This window comes from Pomacea canaliculata, linkage group LG2 (genome assembly GCF_003073045.1).
Source record: "Pomacea canaliculata isolate SZHN2017 linkage group LG2, ASM307304v1, whole genome shotgun sequence".
Taxonomy (NCBI): Eukaryota; Metazoa; Mollusca; class Gastropoda; order Architaenioglossa; family Ampullariidae; genus Pomacea; species Pomacea canaliculata.
The window spans coordinates 1,662,868-1,686,610 of NC_037591.1; the positions used below are offsets into that span (position 1 = coordinate 1,662,868).

Below are 23,743 nucleotides of genomic sequence, written 5' to 3' on the forward strand. Positions count from 1 at the left end.
GTAACTCATCACAAACTCTAGTAGGCCTCCATCCTATCATCTGACGTCAACACTTACAGAACCGGAAGTGGTCGAGCTTATCTCCCTTCTCCCTGCCCCCTCACCCTCTCACACCATCTGACATCGCTGTCGGCCATGTCTCCCTGCCCCTCCCCTGTCCTCCCCCCGCTGACTGTTGTCGGCCATGTCTCGCAGTCCGGCGCATGCTGCGGGCGCTGCTGGGATAACTCCATTGTGAGACCTGCGTGGCCTCCCTTGCTTGTTCTTAGTCACTTGTACTAGTGTCAGGGTTAGACAATCGAGAATGTTGGAAGAGTTGCGCCACGAGTACAGGGCGGACCCACCTACACGTATATATAAATACATATTAAACATTGAACTACACAGTTAGTGTCCTTGTGAGTCTGTGTTGTCTCCCTTCCTCGGGGTCAAGGGGAAGCACTTACAGAGTGAACGACCTCTGTGACTCTGCGAAGCTGATAACCGCGGGGGGTGGGTGGCTGGGTGTCCTCCTGATGACGTTGATCGTCGCCCTCTGGCGACAGTGCGACGACTTCCCTGTCACCAGCAGGGCCGGCGCCAACGATGTAGTCGGCAATTACTGCTCCCTCATATTGATGACTAGGAGGAGGGGAGTAGGAGGCCCGAGCGGGAGGGTCGGTGTCAGGTCTCAATCACAGACACGGTAAGCTAACAGGTGTAATGAGCTTCCCTCCCGCTACCGACCCCTGCTACCTCCCGCTGGTCTGTACTGTGCCGCAGTCTACCTACTTGTGGGATGGTGTGTGTGTGTTTGTGAGTGTGTACTTGCATGACAATGAGTAACTTATGTGAGTATATGTCTTTGTGTCTATTTGTGTGTATAGGACTCAATCAAAAGAGAAGAAAAATCATCATCATCAACAACAACAACGACAAAGCGCTTTACACTAACGACCGTAAAGTCGTATCCCAGCACTGAACACTCCGGATGTTTTAAGGTTCAATTCCCGAGGCCGAGAGATAAATCAGTCAGTGGATATTGTATTAACATAAAGGTGACAATCGTGCCGTGTTTTATTCCCCTGACCGCAGGTCCCAGTCCGCAGACCTTTGTGGCTGCTGCCCACCCGGGATGTCTGGTGAGGTTGAGGTGAAAGGACACCCGGTGGCCTGGCGGACTTGTGGTGTGATCTTCAACTTCTGTGAGGTCTCTCTCAGCAGACAGCATCCCTCACACAGTCTGTGTATGTGGTGGGAGGATGGAGAGATTGGGCTGAGGCTGTAGGGTCCTTCACCACCCCGAGCTAGACGACAGCTTGTGGAGTGTCGGGGCAGACTACTGAGGTCGTTTGTGTTCTTTCAGCAGAGTGCTCTCCTCTCCTCTCTATTACCGCGCCTCCCAGTCCACCAGAGCAGACTGGTGTCCGTTGTGGGGCGACATGAATAAGTGAATGAATGGCCAGATAATTCCTTCACTAATATTCTCAGTCATCGCATGCTCGCTTGCTTCCTTGCTCGCTTGACTTCTGTGAGTGAGTGAGTGAGTGAATGTGTGAGTGAGTGAGTGAGTGAGTGAGTGAGGATATCTAGTAGCAGACTGATGACCAGACAGACATGGTGTCATGAGTGCAGCCTCTACATGTGTGGCTTCATAACCAAAAGATGAAGTGTAAAACAAACGAACGAACGAACGAACGAACGAACGAACAAACAAACAAACAAACAAACGAACGAACGAACAAACAAACAAACAAACAAACAAACAAACAAACAAACAAACCCCACACCGTCTTGTAAATGTGACCAGCAGGCTTCAGCACAACTTTCTTCACAAACTCGTTTATTCCAAAAATAGCATGAGACTGGAATTCTGTGCCACAACAATTCAATTAACGATTACTTTCACAATTCTAACGATATATTAGTTGGTCTGACTGTAACGGTTTAGTCACTACCATTCTGGTAACCATGACGACCAAAATACTTGCCATTTACACATGGGCCTGTGTGAGCTGAGGTCAGACCTGATCCAAAAAATTCATTTAATAAATAAGACATTCTATTGTTCTTGCATTTCATAGCAAAACTAAATATCACTGTAAATATAAAAGTAAAAGCTGTGAAAAGCTCACAGCCGCTAGGTGGCCTTGCCGACAGAGTAGGAATAAAAGCAATTAGACCTCCGGAGTGAATTGCCTCCCGTGGTGAGGCGGCAACATTCAGTTTCTGGAAGACTGGAGTCCAATCTCAGGGAGCTACCCGCAGGTGTTCACTGCTGCCAGGTCTGACTAATGGCCTCCGCCAGTGAGTGTCTGACCTTTGTGTGAGGTCACCTCACTGCCCCGTCCTTTCTCCTCCTTGTTTGTCAACACTACTCAGCTTTGTGTGGATGGTGTTGTCACAACATCGGTGTGTCAAACACTGAGCTCGTGATGTAGTTACACAGACGACCTCACAATCCACTCATCCTGTAAACAGTTGTAACGACTCCCACACACACGTGCTCTACTGTAGCAGGGAAGCTGGACCGTCTGACAATGGACATGAGGTCATGAATGAACATCGTCCACCCACAAGTCACGTGGGCAACTTGCTTGAGAGTTTTATTGTTGTCACTCCATCTAATGGCGGTTTTAGAACTGTTGACTAGACTAACATTTCTCCGTCCATTTGTTTCTTTTAGTTTCATCGGAACTGTTTGCGACAATAACAGCAACACACTGACTGCACCATCACAGGTCCTCGTGCACGTGTACCTGATGCTCCTTCCTCATTCGTTTTCTCAACTTTATTTATAGTTGTCACAACCAATCCTAAAAGTTTAAAAAATGTGTTTATCGTCTGTTTAATCTCCGTCATCAAGCGGAATGTTGCGAACGAGGACCAAGGAGAGGAAACCTAGTTTTAGACCGTTACGTCAGTTGGGACTACTTTGTCTCACGTGTAGACTTCCAGGGTGTGTAAAAAAACAAGTCCCGCTACATCTACGCAAGTTGCCGCATGTCATTTTACTTACCTCACTGACTTTGTAGTCGATCAGCTCCAGCGACACAGCTCCCCGCTACCCGACAGAGGAAACGCTTCAGAAATAGAAAAGAATCGAAACAAAAAAAGGATAAAGGACGGGAACAATACTTCACGCATCTCTTCTTCCTTCACTTCATCGATCGTTGTGCATGTGACGAGAGCTGATGCCAGTCCTCACCGATACACGTCCATCTGACAGCCACGTCTTGTCGCCATCGACATCCACATCGACATCGCAGCGACTGTAGGCAGGTGAGTGGTGGTGGTGGTGGTGGTGGTGGTGGTGGTGGTGGTGTGGTGGTGGTGGTGTGGTGGGAGCATGTGACGTGTGGCGGTTATCAAAAGGTTAACTGGAAATGTAGGTAGAGGCAGAGGAGTTTGTGTATTTGTGTCACAATTCGCTAAAGATTTCAAGTCAGGAAAAAAAAACAGTTTCTAGAAATTTTCAGTAGCGGCGTGGAGACATTAATTCCAGAGTAAGTATATATATACTTATAAGTATCGACTACAGAATGACGCTGGTAGACCAAAGTTTTTTGAGCAGCTCACAGGTTACAGACAAAATTGTTGATGTTATACGCTAAAAATGGCTGTAATAAAATAGAAATCAAACAGGTAGGACAAATGACAAAGGAAAGAAAGTTTAAACACACCCCAGTGTGTGTAATCTCATGAGTACAAAGGAAGTCTTTGCTGGTGTGCAAGAGAGAGAGAAGGAAAGAACCGGGGAAATGCTAGTGGCTGAAAAAAATCAGGGTTTAGACATGACAAACATGACATATTTACACCACACCACACGGCACCACACCATATCACTTCACTCGACACCACACCTGGCCACCATAGACTGGGGTAACTGACCAAAGCTAGACTGGGGTGTACCTAGACCACGCGGCGACATTTGTCCACAGCTGTGGACACCATTGTCAGAGCAGCCCCTGCACAGTGAGTCCAGTTCTATCAAGAACAATGGTCCTGGGCTCGTGAGGACATGAGTAGGGGTACCTGTGAGGGTGGGGAGAGGAGACTAAGGTCAGGGGGCAGAAGCCTAAAGTTCACCCAGTGCCTCTGTACCCACAAAACAACATTTTTCGGGGGCAGGATTTCTGTGAGAATAACAGGGTTAGGGCCAGAACAACCTTGAGAAAAGCAATTTTTCTCTGGGAGCGGGGACAGAATTATATTGATGATGGCAGTTTGGAGGCAAGAACTACCCTGAATAATATTTTGGTCCCAGAATTACCTCGAGGATAACAATTTGGGAGCCATACTAACCTGGAGAATAACAGTTTCAGGAACAACTACGAGAACTAGCAAGAGCAGCAAGGAACGATGAGAGTGAGTCGGTCTCATCTTTGGTGTTTGTAATGCTAGTGACAGTGAGTGGTTCAACGGACCCACCGAGCTGTCCACTCGGACTTTTCTCACTATGTGAGTCCAACTGACTTCAACCTCCGTGTAACACTGTCTGAGGACTAGTCTTCCCATCCTCACACAAAAGTGCTTGAAAGCTGAAGGGATGCATGGACACGAGTAACAAGATAGTCTCACCACAAAATGCCTGACTGAGCTCAGCGATTGGCTGGCTTAGCATCACGTGTTCCGGATGTGTGTGCGCCGACTGAAGACAGGCTGAGAGAATGAAAAGCTCAGACTTGCAGGGGGAGGGAGGAGGACCTCAGATGTGGGAGGAGTGCGACTGGCGACTATTATTGGTCTGCCTGTAGCTTTATGTCCCTCCACGAGGTGCGCTGCCAGAAAGTTCTGTGGAGAGAGACCGGAGCACACAATGAGTTGCCGGCCTTGACACTTCAGTCCAATGAACAGAAAGGGAGCTGACGTCACAATGAGGTGTCACGTGATTAGTTCACGCATGTGTCTGGGAGGCAAGTGAATGACCATTCCACGAGAACAGTTCCAGACACGAGGACAAAAAGAAAAAAAAAAAGAGGGATGCCAAGAAGCCAGCACGAGAGGGACTCTCTAGTGAAGGGAGGAGGAAAGAGAGCGACTTGGGGCTTAGAGTCTCGTGTGCAGAAAATGTCATCTCAGTGGTGAACACAGTGGACCAGCCACGTGCACAGGATGACGAGCGGAAGCAAGGTGAAGGGTCAATGAGATGAAAATTGTCAGAGTACACACGGACACCAGTCACACCCTCCAGAAATATTTCTCCCTCACTCGAGCATTCAGTCACATTGACGGTGTGAAATTATATGAATGGATTGCCAACCAATAGGTCGAAATTCTTCTCTCTTTCCAGGCAAAGGCGCTCGGGACCCTGTCTGTCCTGAAAAGGTTGAAATTTCCGGTCCCGAGGATCAGTTGAGCCTTTCAGCAGGTCCACCCAGACCTTGTGAAGGGTGGCGAGCGTTTTGTGGCGATGTGGTGGATGAACTCTTGCCTTCACTGTAAACAAAGTTTTAATGACTAATGTACATCAGTGCCCTGCCCTGTGTGTCAGATCCTCGTGTCTGTTATCTATCAATGTTGGTGTTCGGTCTGATGTACATCTGACGATTGAAGCCAAGCTCCTCCAGCGCCTCGCAGACAATCAAAAGGTCTTCGTGAGTCAGTTGGTGTCCGCTACCAACACCTCGGGTACAAGTCTGATGTTTACATTCTGTTTGCCAGACTTTTGTACCTGTGAAGGTAAAGCCATCCGTCAGTTAGCAGCATTACTTCTCTGTAGAAGGAAGACATTTAATCTGCTCAGTGTGACAATAGCACAACAACCTACTACAGTACACAACAGCTAAATAAGACTCGCCACATCCACCTCGGTGTGGTTTACACCAACCTCTGGGGTAGTTGCACTACATTACACTATTTCATTGCCCTGTGTACTGTATATAGTATATAGTATAGTACTACACATAGACGATTTCATTGTGCTGTGTACTGTACTTTATTTTCATTAGTTCTGGTCTAAAGGTGAATGTTTTCACCTCTCGAGTAAAACGATGAAAACTCAGGCCAGTAAGATCAAAACTGTAAACATCACACATCACACATCACACACACATCACTCGCTTATCCGGATAATGAAGGTGAACAGCATGCGACGATAACTCGCTGAGTATGATTACCTCCCGTCGACACCTTCCTCCGGTCTACAAACACGAAACTTGGTTACAGTTGTCTCCTGATGGTGTCACATTTTCATTTTTTCTTGCAATCTTCGACTCCGTGGCAAATTTGATGTTGGCTGAGATCTCGCGAGACTTTGCACGTGATGACTGGGGGTGAGTGTCGGTGTATACCTGGGAGGTACATGGGGTGTGGCACAGTTGGATGTTACACCTGTCTGTTACACCTGTTTGTTACACCTGTCTGTTACACCTGCTTGTTACACCTGTTTGTGTTTAACATCTCGCTGTAGGTCCCCAGACACCTAATTTTCGGACACACCGAGAACTGGGCAGCTTTGTTTGTTTATATCGACAACACAGTGCAAACAAAACCTTTCTGGCTGGAGACGACGAACTCCACCCTCTGACCCGCACACGCCCACGAGGTCTCTCAAATATTACAGTTCTGGCTGCATGGAAACAAGAGGTTTAGAACTGCTCCAGTCTGGTTGAGTAGTTTCTGTTGACACTACATCTTTCAAGAGTATGAATGTCGTGTGGTTTCTAAAATAAACATTCTGGAAAGGACGACGGATGGTTATAGAGAGGACCGGCTCAGTGCAGTGACAATAACAAACGATGTTGCACACATCGCACATTCAAGCTGTGACTGCAGCCTGAGGAATATTTCTTGCACATCACAGCTACTAGCTTCACTTTCGCTTTTATCAAATTTCACATTGCCATAAACACATCTTCACAGCCAGTCCACCGGGTGCAAAGGTGAAAACGAACTTCGCTTGTCTCTAGAGGCTGGCAGTGATGACACTGTGTGACTTCAAGCCTCTCCTGTCTCTCCTGTGTAGCCTCCTCCTGTCTCTCCTGTGTAGCCTCCCCTGTCTCTCCTGTGTAGCCTCCTCCTGTCTCTCCTGTGTAACCTCCCCTGTCTCTCCTGTGTAGCCTCCCTTGTCTCTCCTGTGTAACCTCCCCTGTCTCTCCTGTGTAGCCTCCCTTGTCTCTCCTGTGTAACCTCCCCTGTCTCTCCTGTGTACCTCCTGTCTCTCCTGTGTAACCTCCCCTGTCTCTCCTGTGTAGCCTCCCTTGTCTCTCCTGTGTAACCCTGTCTCCTGTTGTCAACCTCCCCTGTCTCTCCTGTGTAACCTCCCCTGTCTCTCCTGAGCTGGCGGTCCCTCCCTGTCTGTCTGTCTGTGTGCCAGCCTACGTGTCTGTACAAATGAGATCAGCCGTGTGTCTGACAGGAGAAGGAGACCAGGTACGCACCTGTCGCCACATTTCTGTGATGTATGTCGCCAGGAGTCGGTCAAGGACTGAACTCTCGTGGCAGCTCACCACACTGTTTCGCTGCCCTCCCTTGATTAACTCTCGCCTGTGGAGTCGCATAATAATTAAAGCTTCGCTTCTGGTCTGGTCCCGAAGAGCTTGCTTTTGCTCGACAACGACAACAGCGACGACGACAATGATGAGATTCATGATGACGACGATTGATTGACGGTGTCACTCTGCACTGTGTTGACATCAGTGACGTGACACCCTGTCGTTGACGTCACCCCCATCCCATCATCGTCGTTCGCTATTCACACCTCACTTCCTCTTGCGCATGCGTACATTAATACAGCCTTCTGCGAGTCTCGTGAGGACGCATGCGCAAGGCGCCGACCCCCACTTCCTCGCCACTGGCGGGCCGGGAGCAACCGGCGGCCATCAATCTCGGGACAGGATGACGCGATAAGCCCCGCCCTCCACCCCGGCGTGAAGCGGGCGACCGATCAACCCCATAATGCAAATGAAACTTGAACTTTAGTTTCAAACATCATTCATTGAAACGAATTTGTGGCTGCTGTGGCTGCTTTACTGAATATTCTCCTACATAATTGTGTTTTACAGTTTTTGGAAGGGGGAGGTGGGGAGGGCGCTAGCAGGGAGGGGATGACAGTTTGTATGCGGAGAATAGAGACATAAAACTCTCATCATGTCTTCCTACAACAGGGTGAGCACTGCCACATACAGACACGACACTCCGCCCTCTGTTTCTTATTTGAAATACAGAGTTCACACAACCATGGCTAGCAGACAAAACAAAAACATTTACTTAATACACAAACACAAACAAACACAAACAAACACAAACAAACACAAACACAAACACACAAACACACACACAAGCAAACGCACAGACCCCCGATACTCCCATAGTCACAGCCTGTACAAGAGTCTGTCCGCTCTCAGCTTGTCTCCAGCAAACAGCCGAGAGGTTTGCCAGTCTGGTGGTCCGACAGGATAGCCTCTAGACCACCAGGTGGACAGGATAGCCTCTAGACCACCAGGTGGACAGGATAGCCTCTAGACCACTCGGTGGACAGGATAGCCTCTAGACCACTCGGTGGACAGGATAGCCTCTAGACCACTCGGTGGACAGGATAGCCTCTAGACCATCAGGTGGACAGGATAGCCTCTAGACCACCAGCTGGACAGGATAGCCTCTAGACCACCAGCTGGACAGGATAGCCTCTAGACCAGTGGTTCTCAAAGTTTTTCGGACCGCGGACCACTTTACTTAAGTAAAAAATATGGCGGACCACCAAGGCCTAAAAATCAGTCTGTACTATGAATTTCAAATTAAATTGCCGCATTTCTTTCAATACAATTCAAAACTAAATGTCCTTCTGTGACAGTAGTATAGTACATGTGATAAGTTGACATAAAACTGCGTACCTCGTTATTTGTAATTAAAATGTTAATGCAAGGAATGCATCACTTTAAACATCACTTTGCTGACATCTGACGACTGTCAGCAGCGGACCACCTGACCTATGTCAGCGGACCATACTTTGAGAACCACTGTTCTAGACCACTAGGTGGACAGGACAGCCTCTAGAGTCTAGACCACCAGGTCGACAGGATAGTACCTCGTGTAGGGCTGTGTGTATGTGTATATGTTTGTATGTTTGTATGTCTACATGTTTGTATGTTTGTCTGTCTGCACATCTGTCTGCACATCTGTATGTCTATATGTGTATGTCAGTATGTTTTAAGGCGTGATCTAAGTGTGAATGTCAGTTGCCAGAAATAGAGAAGAAGGTGAGAAAGAGAGAAAGAAAGAGAGTGTCAAAATGACAAGGGAACAGAACAGACATTTACCTCTTCTCGTGGAAAGCTCAAAAAGGCAAAATGATCAAATCAGCCACCACCTTCTCCATCCCCTCCCTCTCTCCCTCTCTCTCTCTCACAACAAAGAGGACAACAGAGGACAAGGAGGACAACAGAGGACAAGGAGGACAACAGAGGACAAGGAGGACAACAGAGGACAAGGAGGACAACAGAGGACAAGGAGGACAACAGAGGACAAGGAGGACAACATGCTCACTGAGGCAGCTTCCTACACTACAAGTAATGTGTTACTAGATGTGAGGGTGATGGTGGTGGTGTGGTGGCAGTGGTTGTAGTGATGAGGACTTTCTTGTACAGACAAGCAAGATGGAGGAGACCCCAGGTCCCGTCCCTGTCTACCTGTTATTTGTGTAAAAGCTCGACGGGAGACATGTTGACAGCAGGAGGTACAAAGCTTTGTTGTTGTTACAGTCGTATTGTTGACAGCCATGATGTTGTTGTTTTGTAAACCTTTCTTTTCATGTCGCAGTTTGCAGGTCAATTTTTCGTTTTCTATTTGTCGGTTTTTTCCTCTGTTAAATCCTTTTACATTTTTGTGTGAAGGCCACACCGTTGTTTATTGAAGCTGCTAACACTTACTGTATTGACTATTCCTCCCTCCTCCACTCCCTTCTCTTCTTCTTACCCTGCACACAAGGTTTAGAAAAATCGTTTTCTTCTTTCATCATGGCCTGGAGTCATGGCACAGGACACATGAAGTAGATGAAGGACAAGGGGGCCGGGTGGCTGGGTGGCTGGGTGGCTGGATGGCTGGGTGGCCGTGTGGCCGGCCGTGCGAGGGGCTCCACAGGCGTCATCACAGCACCGATCGCTACCTCCAGCATCGCCAGCCCCACGAGCATCGCGACTCTTGGCCGCGGCAAGCGCTGTGGGACGGGTGGGGGGGCTGCTGTCGGAGATGTGGTAGTCTCCCCCCGCCCCACCACCCGACCCTCGCGGTGCCAGATATAAAGTCTGCGAAAAGCATGCCATCGGTCCTTCATCTTCTCCTCTCGCTCCGGTACCCGCCAGCGTCCCATCCTTCCTTGCTGCAGCAGCTCCAGCAGAAGGGACTCCACCGAAAGCGTCGCCGCCCACCCCGAATACAAAGCCACCCGCCACACCTCGGCGTCGGCGGCTTAGACGAGAGAAAAGAAAGAAAGACGAGAGGAAATCAAAATGGTGAAAATACTTGCCATCCTCATCTTCTGTCTGACCACCTCTACCTGGGCGGTTGCTGAAAAGCAGGTAAGTGTTTCTTTTTGAGTGGACGGCATCCATTTCTAACACTCAGCCATGTTGGTAGTCAGTGTTCACTACTCACCTGTGTTTTGGATTGAATTTGCTTTATTCTCTTTTAATTTTAGGTTCAGTGGAAATTATAACCTCACTGATAAGTAGTCTTTCCTCTGGTTTTCTTCCATTAATAGACATCTGGCATTCCCCTAATTTCAGTTTAATTGTACTTTTCAGTCTGTTATTTCTCATTTTCAGTCCAAATAACACCGTTAGTGTAGTTTATTCATCCTAACACACCTGGGATTCCTTTTTACATATTCATTCTTAGCTGTAGTTTTTTGGTTTTCTGGTGTTTGTCTTTTTTCAGTCCACGAAGCCACATCTTTAAATCTTTCAATGTTTTTCTCTTATTCTGGGATTCAGTTCTTCTCATTATTTCATAACCCTAGCTTTTAGTCGTCGAGTATTTTGTGTTAAACTAACAAACGCTGACATTTGAACCTTCATTTGAACAGTCTTTTTTTTTTTTTCTTGCCTGAATGTACATTTAGTGTAGGAGCCACAGTCGCCAATAAGACCACCCGACACTCGCATGTCTTTACACAAAACACGAAGCCGGCGCAGTTTATTCATCAGCAGATTATATCGGGTACCGGGTAGGTCTGCGGTTGTGGTCGAAAGGCGCGGTGTACAACCGGGTGGCAAGGACGATACCAGAGATAACTGCTGCGATGTGAGGAAGATGAGGGTGGATCGTCCCCGCCTCCCACTCCCTCCTCTCACTTCTCGTGTCCCGTTGTGTGGCGATGATCGAGAAAACACCCCGGGTGGTATTTTTATGACACTCCCTGTCCTTTCTGACAGCTTAAAGGGCAAGGAGCAGTTCGAGCATGTAAGTCGATGTGTATTTTTACTTGTGTAAACAACTGTGTAAACAACGCACTCGGCGGCTCCGTCGCTTCTAAATTTAGTTCGAATGTTGCTTCCGAGGATTTCAGCCCTCGACTGATGGCGATCATTGCCCCGTGACAGTCAGTCGCACTCAAATTATTGTTATTAGTATTATTACATCTGCTGTTATCACGAACAAACATATTTGAGAGAAAAAAATTGTCTTTCACTGAAAGGATTGAATGATAAATGCACAGAGAAGGTCCGTGAATTTAGCGCCACCCTGATCTGTACACGGGTATCAGCGACATGATGGAGCAGGGAAAGAAAGACAGAAACAAAGAGTGTAGGAGAAACCGGAAAAGACAAGCCAGACCAGCAGAACAGACCGCAAACAAAAAAAAAACAAACAGCGATGGCCGATACAAAAGAATCCTCCAGGACAGAATGAGAAAAGAGAACAAAGCAAGAGACGAGTGGCTGAAGGAAACAGTCGCAGACACTTGTCAGAAGACAAGCAGGGGTCGGGTGTGGGGGGCACAATAAGCAGAAAAGAAATGAAAAAGGATGGAGAGACTGGCTTATGAGAGACACAGAAACATGACCGGAAGCTTTGCCTTCAATTACCAAGTATTTATTCTCATTTTTGTATGTCTTTTTGGGTGGAAATTAATAAAAAAAATTAATTAAAGTGTAAAAATATCCCCATATGAATTTTCTAAAAATCGAAGTTCAGATTTATGAAAGATTTACTTTATTCGTCAACTGATGCAAAATAAATTCAAAATAAAGAGGAAAAAAATCAACCTTTAAAGCGAAATGAGAGGAAACAAGACTGGATACACCGGGTGAGCTTAATTAGTGACAATTGACAGTGTTCAAAATTTGAATCTTGTGTGTTTCCATCCTGTGTTTCCATGCTGTGTGTTTCCATCCTGTGTTTCCATGCTGTGTTCTCATTTGGTATTCTGGTTTCAATGCACGCAACTCCTTGTTGGCTTTGAACACTAGTTTTTTGTGTTTGATTAAATTAATTATTTTCAGTTCCACCCTCACTCTGAGAGTGAAAAATTTTCGACTTGAAAATATTACAGAAAAGTATAAACACTGGAAGATCTGTTATGGAGAAATTATCCGCGATAAAAAAAAAAACTGTAGAAAAATGAACCAGCAGTGTAAACTGTTTTTAGTCTAATGCAGACGGGTGGTCGTTTGATTGTTTGTGTTTCTGCTGTTTCTTGTTTGTTTTGTGTTTTTATGTCTACTTGCCGGGTGCTACAATGTTTTTGACATGAGTGTCAACCCCACTCTGTTGTGTCTTACCCACCTACCCACCTTGCCGTGCACGGTGTACGGGTACCAGGTGCTGTAGCGGGTACCGCAGCAGATCAAAGAGCGCGGCGACAGTTTTGCTGAGTCAGCGACTGCGCGGATACCCACATCGGTGACGCCCTACCTCCCCGGGGTGAACAACAACGACTACGGGAGGACCCCACCCGTCTGTTGCGCCCCCTGCCACCTCAATGTGGATGTTTGATGTTCGGCGATCGTCATCGAGTACCTGACGCCGTTGATTGGTGCTCGCGCGCGCGCGCATCTCCCTGATTAATGACTGCTGACGTCATCGCGGTGGGACGGGTGGCTGGCTCGCATTAATTAGTCTCGGCATGTCACTTCCACAGCTGTCGGGCTTGACTAGCGAACTCCCAGAATCTCGGTAGCGACTGATATTTCCGACATTTTACCGCAGGCTCCCCCGGGTGGAAACAAAAAATCGTGGAGTCGACGGTTGTGTGACATTCAGTAGAGCATTGTGGGAAACGTGAGCGGATGTCAGTCAAGTTGCTGCAAATGTCGTCTGCGAGGGGTGGAGGTGGGGCCGTGCAAGATTTTGTCTCCAAGAAAAGCAGTGTGCAAGCTTCCTGCTTGAAAATAAATGTAAGAGTTGTTTGTGTGAGGTGTGTCCATGCTTTGATATACAAGTCACGTGGTGTTTGTGCATGATGTACAAGTCACGTGGTGTTTGTGTATGATATACAAGTCACGTGGTGTTTGTGTATGATATACAAGTCACGTGGTGTTTGTGTATGATATACAAGTCACGTGGTGTTTGTGTATGATATACAAGTCACGTGGTGTTTGTGTATGATGTACAAGTCACGTGGTGTTTGTGTATGATATACAAGTCACGTGGTGTTTGTGTATGATATACAAGTCACGTGGTGTTTGTGTATGATATACAAGTCACGTGGTGTTTGTGTATGATGTACAAGTCACGTGGTGTTTGTGTATGATGTACAAGTCACGTGGTGTTTGTGTATGATATACAAGTCACGTGGTGTTTGTGCATGATGTACAAGTCACGTGGTGTTTGTGTATGATATACAAGTCACGTGGTGTTTGTGCATGATGTACAAGTCACGTGGTGTTTGTGTATGATATACAAGTCACGTGGTGTTTGTGCATGATGTACAAGTCACGTGGTGTTTGTGTATGATATACAAGTCACGTGGTGTTTGTGCATGATGTACAAGTCACGTGGTGTTTGTGTATGATATACAAGTCACGTGGTGTTTGTGCATGATGTACAAGTCACGTGGTGTTTGTGTATGATATACAAGTCACGTGGTGTTTGTGTATGATATACAAGTCACGTGGTGTTTGTGTATGATGTACAAGTCACGTGGTGTTTGTGTAGGATATACAAGTCACGTGGTGTTTGTAAAGTGCGACTGATGAGACTATAGGTGAGGTAGACTGATAACGACATCGGTCAGACTGAGTAGACTGGACAGTGAGGTGGCCGGACAGAGGCCAATCACACTTTCACTTTATTTATACGACAGTTGCCGCAGGTGAATCATCACCTGTACAAAATGTTTGAGAAGTCAATTAGTTTGTTGGCAATACTTTGTACAACAGAGGTCGCCATCTCCGGGGCTTGGTCATTCCGTGAGCTCGTTATGTTCACAATGTGTTGGAAATGTGTTCAGGGTGAGTACAGAAAGCAACAAAAATTAATTCATCAACAGCCATCGCCTCGACAGCTTTGTACGACATTTAGACTGTTAACATCGGACACACCCAGAGTCAGTCCTCGCTCTCATGACTACCCGACATGCAGCTGACTGATTGCAATCACTGGCTGCTGTCTTCTACTTGTTGTTTTTATTTATTCTGAACCCGCTCTCAGGTTATTTTTCTCACTTTTGTTCCTCATTAGAATTGTGAGAGGCGGGTAATCATCTGTCAGGGTGGAGTCAAGACATGCCCTGGGTGTCCTGTGAGACATTGCTTGTCGACCCTCCTCTTGCCTTTTCCGCTTCAGTCGCTCCAACCGTCATTTTATGTTTATTTGATGTTTTAAGCAATGAATCGACCCGACAACCCTTGAACATCCGCGGCGCTCACTGCACGTGAGTGTCAAAGTAGTCGCCCCCCAAGTAGTCGCCCCCCCCCCCAAGTAGTCGCCCCCTCATAGCAGGTCTCTGCTCTGGTACATTTAGTCTATCATCAACCCTGTAACAAGCCATAGCAAATCACATGTCCAATAGGAAATGTTTTGTGACGAACGTTCCAGCTGACAGCTGCTACCAACCGCTGTCTCCACAACTGCCGGGTGGTTTGCGGTTGAAAACAAGCAGATTGCTGTGGTTTTTATGACAGGAGTAAAAACACAGGTTACGACCTGCCGCACTGATGATGTGACAGTTATGTGCCACCCAGCCTCTGTCTACTGGCGATACCCGACATCAAGTGCGGGGCCATAACCCGCCAGCCCTACACCCGGGCACGTGCTGTCTGTCGGGTGTTCATAGCCGAGGCATCATCTGACTATGATGTTCACAGATAATGAATGTGTTCACAGCCCCACCATCTCGCCCTCACTCAGGGTCTGGCATAAAACACGGACATCGATGAGAACACGATTTCGCCCCAAGTCTGTCCACACACCGGGGCCGCAACACTTTGATAAGGGATGAAGGGGCTGAGTGAATGATCACATCATGCCGAGCACCGGGCTCACAGGTGGTTCGGATCGACATTGGAGCCAGTCGCCTGACATCCGAGGTACTTGTACCCTGGGACACACAGTCTCCTACACCTTGGCGATATCCTAGGGTGACAGGACATAGACATAGACCTCTGAGAGACCCTAGGGTGACAGCATAGACATACACCCCTGAAAGACCCTAGGGGCTTAGACATAGACCTCTAAGAGACCCTAGGGCCCATTGGGAGAATGAGTCAGTGCTTTAATATTTTGGTCAGAAAACATGTTGAGAAATATAAGCGCTCAGCTCAGGGACTGAGGTTGTACTCAGGAAAAAGCTCAACGAAAAATAACAAATTCATACTCGGCTGCGCTTTAAAAACTTTAACATTTCAATCACCCTCCTCTGAGTGCAATTTTTATTTTAGAAATTTTTTAAAAATTATTTGGAAGGAACCTTTATGCCTAAATTTTTCATTTTGTCAGCAGTGTCATCATGTGCAATTTTTCCCCTTGCCTTACTTTTATAGTTTTTTAAAGCCCAACATTCCCAGCATCCGACTTGGTTATGATTCCTAATTGTGAGATAAATGTCCTGATTTAATTTGTCCTGTCAGTTAATGCCCTCAACAAGTGCTGCAACGAGCGTTTTCATTTTTGTAAAAGGCAGTGGACTGTGGAGATTGGGAGTTTGGGGACACCATTGATGATTTCAATAAAGAAATATTGGCGAGACAATCAATGCTGTGGTGGCAGTCGTGGACGTTGGCTCGTGGATCAGGAGCCACGTGCGCTAGTTGATGACCACGTGGGGGGAGGAGGCGGGTAGGGAGCTGCGGATATCAAGTGTGTAAAGAACAGTCAAATCGCTGCCAACTGAAAATAACTGGTTACGATCGCGAAAGATAAAAAAGATAAAAATGCCTTGAACATTACGACTCTGACCGCAGCAGTCAGCCATCGCGTGCATCCTGAGGGAAATAAAGGAGATGCTAAGTTACCTCGCTTTGCACCCTGTGGTAGTTATTACGAGGTTATCTCCCTTTCCATAGATAGTTGTAACTGACTGCAGGACTCTATCTATTCATCAATCTATCCATCCATCAGCTAGAAAGGTCTGGCTGGAACTGATTTGTTGTCTTCTAGTGTCAGTGAAGTGTTCTCTCTTCCCTCCATCAAGCCTCACGAGAGGTCACGAGTTCCCGACTTGTGATGTTGAGGGCATCCAGAGACTTCAAGACTGTTTGGACAAAACTGGAATATCTAAATATCTGGTAGTCAGCCATTTTCATTCTACAACTCATTAAAGTCTTCTTTGGTGCTCAGTACTTAATTGACATGAAGCATGTTGCTGTTAGAAGTTCACTAACAAGGTGTAGACGAGGAGTTACAAACATTAACATCACAAGTAGTGTCACAGCAACTCCTCCACAAACCTCGTTAAATGCTTCCATTGCACTTGTGAGGAGACTGAGCTACATTTTGTGTTCTTGTGTCCAAAATACAAAGATCTGCCGCAGGTGTACATTCCTGAAAATGATGTTTCCTTCTCAGTTCAGTTTATCCATTGTATCTGCAAGTAGCTGTCTAAAGTTAATCCGAAATGTTGTCTACTTTTGTCTACAAAGCACCACAGATCCGGGGGAACAAATAATTTGCAGATTACTGGTATTGTTAATAACAAATAATATGTGTTGTAAGTGTATTTTGTATTATGTAAGTGCAGTATATTTATGTATTTTGTACCCACTCTCCCAACATCGACTATGGACATGAACCTATCGAATAAATAAATTGTCTTTGTCCGTGTCTTTCACTCACACACACATAAAGACAAGAGAGGAGGTTGCTGCAGTCAGGTGCACAGAGAGAACACGAGATATTGCGAGATTACAATAAGATGGTGAGGAGATGTAAGGAGAAGATGCTCACACTACATCTGTGTGACGAGGGTTTTATCTGAGTCTAGGGTCCAGGGCTGAACTCACTTCAAGAGATACCCGTCCAGCTGCCAACACTTGTGATAAGTGCCTGCAGTCCGCAAGTCACTGTAAGTGTCACTTCAGTCTTGCATCTGCCAGTAGATGCTGGAGTCAGTCCCCCACACTGATGTTGTTGTTTCCTATCATTATTTGTCTACTTTACCTGTCTCCGTACACTGCAAACAGAGATCCCGTTAGCTGTTGACCCCCAGTGCACATGTCGCACATTGAGGTCACGGTCAAATGCTACTCAAAATGACAGTTATATTGTAAATGTCACAGTGTCACTGAAAATGTCACCATTGTGCCACCTAACTTCAACACAACGAGCGACAATGACAGACCCTGGTGTTGTGGACTGTAGGGGGAGCTGTTGGGTCTGTGGACACTGTCAGATGGTCACATGGTCAGTGGTCCTAGGACACCTGGTAGTGTCTGTAATCAGGTGTTGGAGGTGTGTTTTCGCATGAGAAAGTCGCCTCCGCCAGACCTTCGAGTAGGGAGTGGAAGAGTAAAAGGTGAAAGGTCATTGTCCGGAGAACAAGTAGCTTGTGCAACACTTTGGGTGATTGATCCCCCGACGTCAGCAGCTCAGGCGCCTGCAGGCCAAGCCAGGCACCGAGTGAAGATGTTTGTTGTCAGCGGTCATCTCCTCAACTCGGAGCCAGAAATCGCCGTCTGCTGTCGTCCCCATCGTCCTCTCCGGCACGTGACGAGGTCATAGTGCATCATGCAGCTCCTGCAGCTGTTTGTGCCGCCCGCACTTGTAGCACCACTAGTGTATCCTGTAGCACTCCAGTGTATCCTGTAGCACCCTCCTACTGTTTTCTGTAGCATCATAAATGTATCACATAACATCCAAAGTGCTCGTGTACACGTCTCACGCTGCGGCAGCTAACCCTCTAAACACTCGGTTATCCGCCTCCTTATGAGAAGGAAGGAAGAATAAATGAAAAAAAAAAATACTACACAAACTGCTTTGAATTAGAGGTGAGAAAAAAGCGAGATCTGTCGTTGTCCGTTATCTGTCAGAGATGCCCGGATGCAGCTGCCAATGCCAAGCTCTCATTGGCTGACCAACACGCGACCTTTGACTGCTGGAGCAGAACCGTTACCGCAGGATGAGGCGAGGGCCGGAATCCCGTCAACAGGAAGAAGACAAGAGCCCCGGATGTTCGTTACAGACCTGCCAATGGCTGTCACCTTGTCTCTTCATTAACTTTGCTGAACTCTGTCACAATTCGGCCGCGAAGCTGTTGGAATAGTTTCAGCGACTTTAATAGGGAAGCAGTCGATTGAAAAAGAAAACAGAAAACTTTTTTCTTTGCAGGATGCTTTAAATCTCCTGAAGAAGTTTGGCATTACATCATGTCTGAAGGTGGTGGTGGTGGTGGTGGTGGTGGGGAGGAAGCAGTTTTGTTGTCTATGTCAGGTGCATCTGCCATTCATCATACAACAGTCGACTTCACGATCCTTACAGACATCCTCCTCCTCGAGAGATGGCGGCGGTGCATATTTCTGTAGGGTACCATTGTAGACCAATGGATGCTGAGAAATGTTTGTAGAAAGTGACTGTAATTTCAGTGACCTGACCTTTTACCTTTTGGTTCTGAATTTTATTTTTTACTTGCTCTGTGCGTGATCTTTACATGCTGCGTGTTAACAAGTAAATACCAGAAATATCAAAGACAACGCAAATTAGTCAGACTATTATCTCAAATAGTCCAACTATCAAAAAAGTCTTCAGTGACTTCTGTACCAATGTTCTGTAGACCATCTCGCATCCTACATCAGTGACAGTCTTCACTTTGATGAGGCGAGTCTCGTGAGGACGTGAACAATGTTTCCCATCGTGGTTTGAAAACCAGGAGAAACCCAGGAAGACACAAGACAGAGTGAAAAGCTGCCTTCAGTCTGCAAGAGTTCAGAATCCATTCATTACAGCTCTGTGGTAATGTGGTAATGCATTACCCATGTGTCGTCAAAGCGATGTACATGTTGTCTTGGTCTGGGATCGAACTTTCCCGAGAGCGGAACATAACGCAAAATAAACATTTTTCTTAAAAGTTATTTTTTGAGGGGCAAGGTTAGGGATGTGAGTGAGTAGGTTCTACGAAGTGGGGGGATGCCAGAAGGTGATGTGCAAGCACCAAGTAAGGTTTTGTTTGGTAGAACAGACTTTGGACAACACACACACACAGATCACGTGCAGTTTGGTCTGGCGAGTGTAAGGATGTTTTGTCTCCTCACCAACCCCCAACCTTCGCCCTTCTCCAGACTCGGTGTGATGGATCCCTCTCTCAGTCTCTTCTCTTCGCTAAAACTGTTGGCGCAAAACCCTCGGAGATCAAATCCTCCCTCAGCGCCCTCGTTTTTGTTGTCGCCCTTGACGGTTTCTTTGTCTGTCGTCTCCGGGGAAACGGCGCCGGAGGTGTTAGCATCCGCATCTTTTTTTTTTTTTTAAACAATTTTCTCGATTTGCCACGAACAGTCAAAAAAGCCTTTGCTTCGTGTTTTGTTCTTAATATTCTTTACATGATTGTTTTTGGATGGTCCCAGTTTGGCGAGAGAATCGTGGAAGTGAAAGCAGCAAAAAAAAAAAAAAAAATTCTGGAAGCAAGCCTCTTAAAGATGCCGCAGGCTGCACGATCCTCCTCCTGGCCTCAGTCCAGTCATCTTTAGGTCCAATGACCTGGTCATCCCTAGAGCCTGTGACTCAAACAGAAAAGTCATCCGGTGCTCCGGAAGGTCTCGAAAGAACATGGCTTAGTTCTAGGGGAGAGCACTCTGAGTTCTAGACAAAACCTGTGAGCATTAGCCATCAGCTGTAACTAACCCTCGTGTCAGATTATTGTTACAAAACTTGGGGATAAATTGCAAAGTCTTGGATTCAACAGACATTGCGGCAGGCGACAGAGGGATTTGAATAGAGAATAGATAATGGGCGAGTAATATAATTCTTGGGGGAGGTAACCCACATTGTCGCTCAGTTCGATTTTTGTGTGCTCCCAGCGACCTTCCCTCGTGTCTTATCGACTCTTAAGGTATCATCTCATCGTGGGACTGGGTGGCATTATTTCCCAATCATGGCGGTACAATACAAGAAAGGAAGAAAAGAATTGACTTGATGTCGCCGCTTGAGGTTTCGTGGTATTCACTGTCGCAACCGCAGCGACCTCTACAAGTTATTTTTCTTGGAAAGCACAGCCGAACTCCTGTGGCTGCCTCTACCTTCAGTAATAACTAGAAATAAGTGTACCTATAAGTAAGGTGTTAAGTTAGTGGAGCGTGAATAAAGAGACAGTCCTAGTCGATGGCCAGAGCTAAACTCGAACCGTCCAGTATTTGCTCACAAGTGGGGCTTCACGTCTGGGGAACCCTACTGGACTTTTTTTCTTTGGCTTCAGGGCACTGATGAAGAGATGATATCTCGAGAACCGAGACCAGAAGTTCTTGAAGTTCCTTGCTGGGAAAGGGGAGAAAAGCCACCAAGAGAGACGGTTACAGCGATGACAAATTGATGTCACAAAATAGCAAAAACAGAAGACAGGTAGCGAGGTAGGATGGTAGACTGACAGGTAGAGCCCAAGCATTGGTGGTGACATAGATGTTCATCACACCTTCGGCATCAATCGAGAAAGATGAAGACACACCCTGGGTGCTCTCGGGATTTAAAAAACTTTTTGACAGTTAGTCGACATTATTGCTATTCTGTCAAGGGAGTCACAAAGGTTTTGACGACAGGTGTCAGGAAGGTTCCAACATCCGCCGCAGTGACAACCTGCCGCCTGGGAAGCGTAGGAGTGTTGATGGGAAGGAAAGGTTGAAGGTCAGTCCAAGAGGGAGAGCAGCCAAGGGATGTGGTCTGGGGTTGGCTTCATCTTCTTGTAACACTTACGATCGGCAGCAGTCTTTTTGTAATGCATTTCAGGTTTGGGATTTTTTTGTATTGTCACGTGGCATCTTGAATACTGTCAGTATTGCGCCAGACCGGAAATGACAACTGACACATGGCGCGTGCTATCTGAAGAATGACATGACGCGGTCAAAGTACAAAATATCTCAAAGCGCATGCGCACATTTGTGTCTACCTACCACCCTGTACCCGTCTATCTCCGGGTCACTAAGCTACCTCTCTGGAAGAAAAGCTGCGAGCACTGCCACTGCCATGCCGCCTCATTGTCGTAACATGTCACAGCAGTATATCACAACATCTCGTAGCATCTCGCAGCATCTCGCAACATCTCGCAGCATCTCGTTTAGCGCCGCTAACGTCGCTGGCTTCTCTCTCCTGCAGCAACATTCAGGTGTCAACATCGACCATCAGTCGACTGCCAGCTGCTCCAGTGCAGGGCCTCAGTGTCTGTGTATAGGACGGGGTGTGAGGAGCATCTTGAACACACAGTGCCAGTAAATATTTGCTCCTTAATTTAGAAGGACATGCTTCCACTCACCAGCTCTCACGCTCGCTCTTTCTTCAATGGCAGCAGTGATAATGGAGGTCGGTGCTGTTGTTTCTGTTGGCATCAACCTTCGCAATGATCGCGGAACCAGGGTGACACCTCCCGCACGTGTGGACCAGGTGACACCTTGCTCCTCGCTCCACAATCGGGGTCATTGATCACCTCAGATTGTCCTTTGAGAAGGGAGGAAAGAATTAGCGAAAGACAAGTCTGTAAACACGCAGCAGAGGTCAAAGGGCATCAGGGCGAAGTGCTTTTTAAAGCGAAGGTCGTGGAGTGTCGATGGCTGTGTCGACTGAATGTACTGAGCTCCACAACATTACAACTCTGAACAACACAAAGGAATGAAATGACAGTGACAACACTACAGATTGAGAAAGACACTAAGGACTGACAGACTGACAGTGACAATACTAGAGAGTGACAGTGACAACACTAACGACTGAAATGAGACTAACAGCACTACAACTTGACAATAACAACACCATATAATGACAATGGCAGTGACAGCACTAGAGAATGACAGTGACGGGGACAACACTAACACTAAAGAAAGACATGACAGTGACAACACTAGAGAGTGACGGTGACAACACCAACACTAAAGAAGGATATAACAGTGACAACACTAACTAATGACAATGGCAGTGACACCACTAAAGCCCCGACTGTCAGACACGACACCCAGGGGGCGCTACTGCCCATTGGCCGTTCAGATCACGTGTTCAGTAACGTGACTTCATTGCGACGATCCATTGATCAGTTAATCAGATCAGGAGGGCGACTGACGAGGCTGATCCCCAAGGCCAGTGGCAATACTGAACTCAGTGGCTCCCTATCACGGTGTTGGGGGGAGGGGCAGGGGGACTACGAGGGGAGGTAAGCCTTGTCTGATCTTGTCGGAAATTACAGTTATTATTTGAGTGGCTGGAATCTTCATGAGCGGCAACAACAAAGCCGCTGCAAGCCGCCGTGAGTGGTCTCATATTCATGGCATCGGCGCGTTCCTCCCTGGCCAACAAAACACAATGGCCGGCGAGATTTAGCGAGATGTAGCGAGATAAGGCGGGATGTGGCAAGATGTCAGGAGCTGCCAGCAGTTATTGCCGTTTGTTCTGTCACGTGTGACGGCCACACATCCTTCTTTTGTGTCAGTTGATGCTGGCGGGTGTAAGTGGATCTGTGTGAGTGTGGCGGCCATTATTTTATACATCCGTGCACAAACCACGCTGTGGTCGAGAAGAATTCAGTTGACGGACTTTGAAACAGTTTTGTAGCTTTAGCCTTTCACTTTCATCAGCAAACCCTGGCCTCGTGTATTTTATGGACTCCGTTGAAAGTAATTATTGTTTTATGGAGGTTATCGTTAGGTGCACAGACAAACATGAGCAGGTGTGCAGTATGTCACATGTGTAGTATGTCACATGTGTAGTATGTTACATGTGTAGTATGTCACATGTGTAGTATCCTGGCACGAGTGAATACCAGTCACACGCTCACATTTATGTCTCCACTGCTCCAGCAAATCGTCTTCCATGTCCTCTACTCGGCGCGTCCTTGTTCTCGTGGATAATATTCTCAAAGTCCATTGTGTCCTCTGGACACTCCCAGCATGCACTTCTAGAGGAACTCAGTGTCCGTGCCACCCTGTTCTCTTGTGCAATATTGTTTGCCACAATAAACTCGCTGTTGTTGACACATGCTGGCTTTCCTCTCTTTTGTAAATATTTGTTGTTGCTCATTCAACTTTTCCACCTGTTGGCTCCACTTTTTCGTTTCTGCTTCTTCAGATGAAGTTCATTGCAATGCCCTGGATGCTTGGTGTTCAAATGCAGTTTCAGATTGAGTTCTTTGAAAACTGCGATAATTTCTGGACTAATTGAGCACACAGAGTTATCCCCATAATATGCGACATGTGTACTGATT

At 46.8% G+C, this 23,743-nt stretch overlaps 1 protein-coding gene across 2 annotated transcripts in view; it reads left to right on the forward strand.

Annotated features, from left to right (window-relative positions):
• The first annotated feature begins 10,077 nt into the window (after positions 1-10,077).
• Positions 10,078-23,743, forward strand: part of LOC112557687 (S-antigen protein-like) — a 28,427-nt gene continuing 14,761 nt past the window's right edge. The window contains exon 1 of one of the 2 annotated variants that reach the window (XM_025227683.1): positions 10,078-10,496. In XM_025227683.1, the coding sequence (XP_025083468.1) occupies positions 10,428-10,496 (69 nt within the window). In that variant the 5' untranslated portion in view covers positions 10,078-10,427. The remainder of the gene's footprint in view (positions 10,497-23,743) is intronic. The other variant, XM_025227682.1, reaches the window with a different exon arrangement.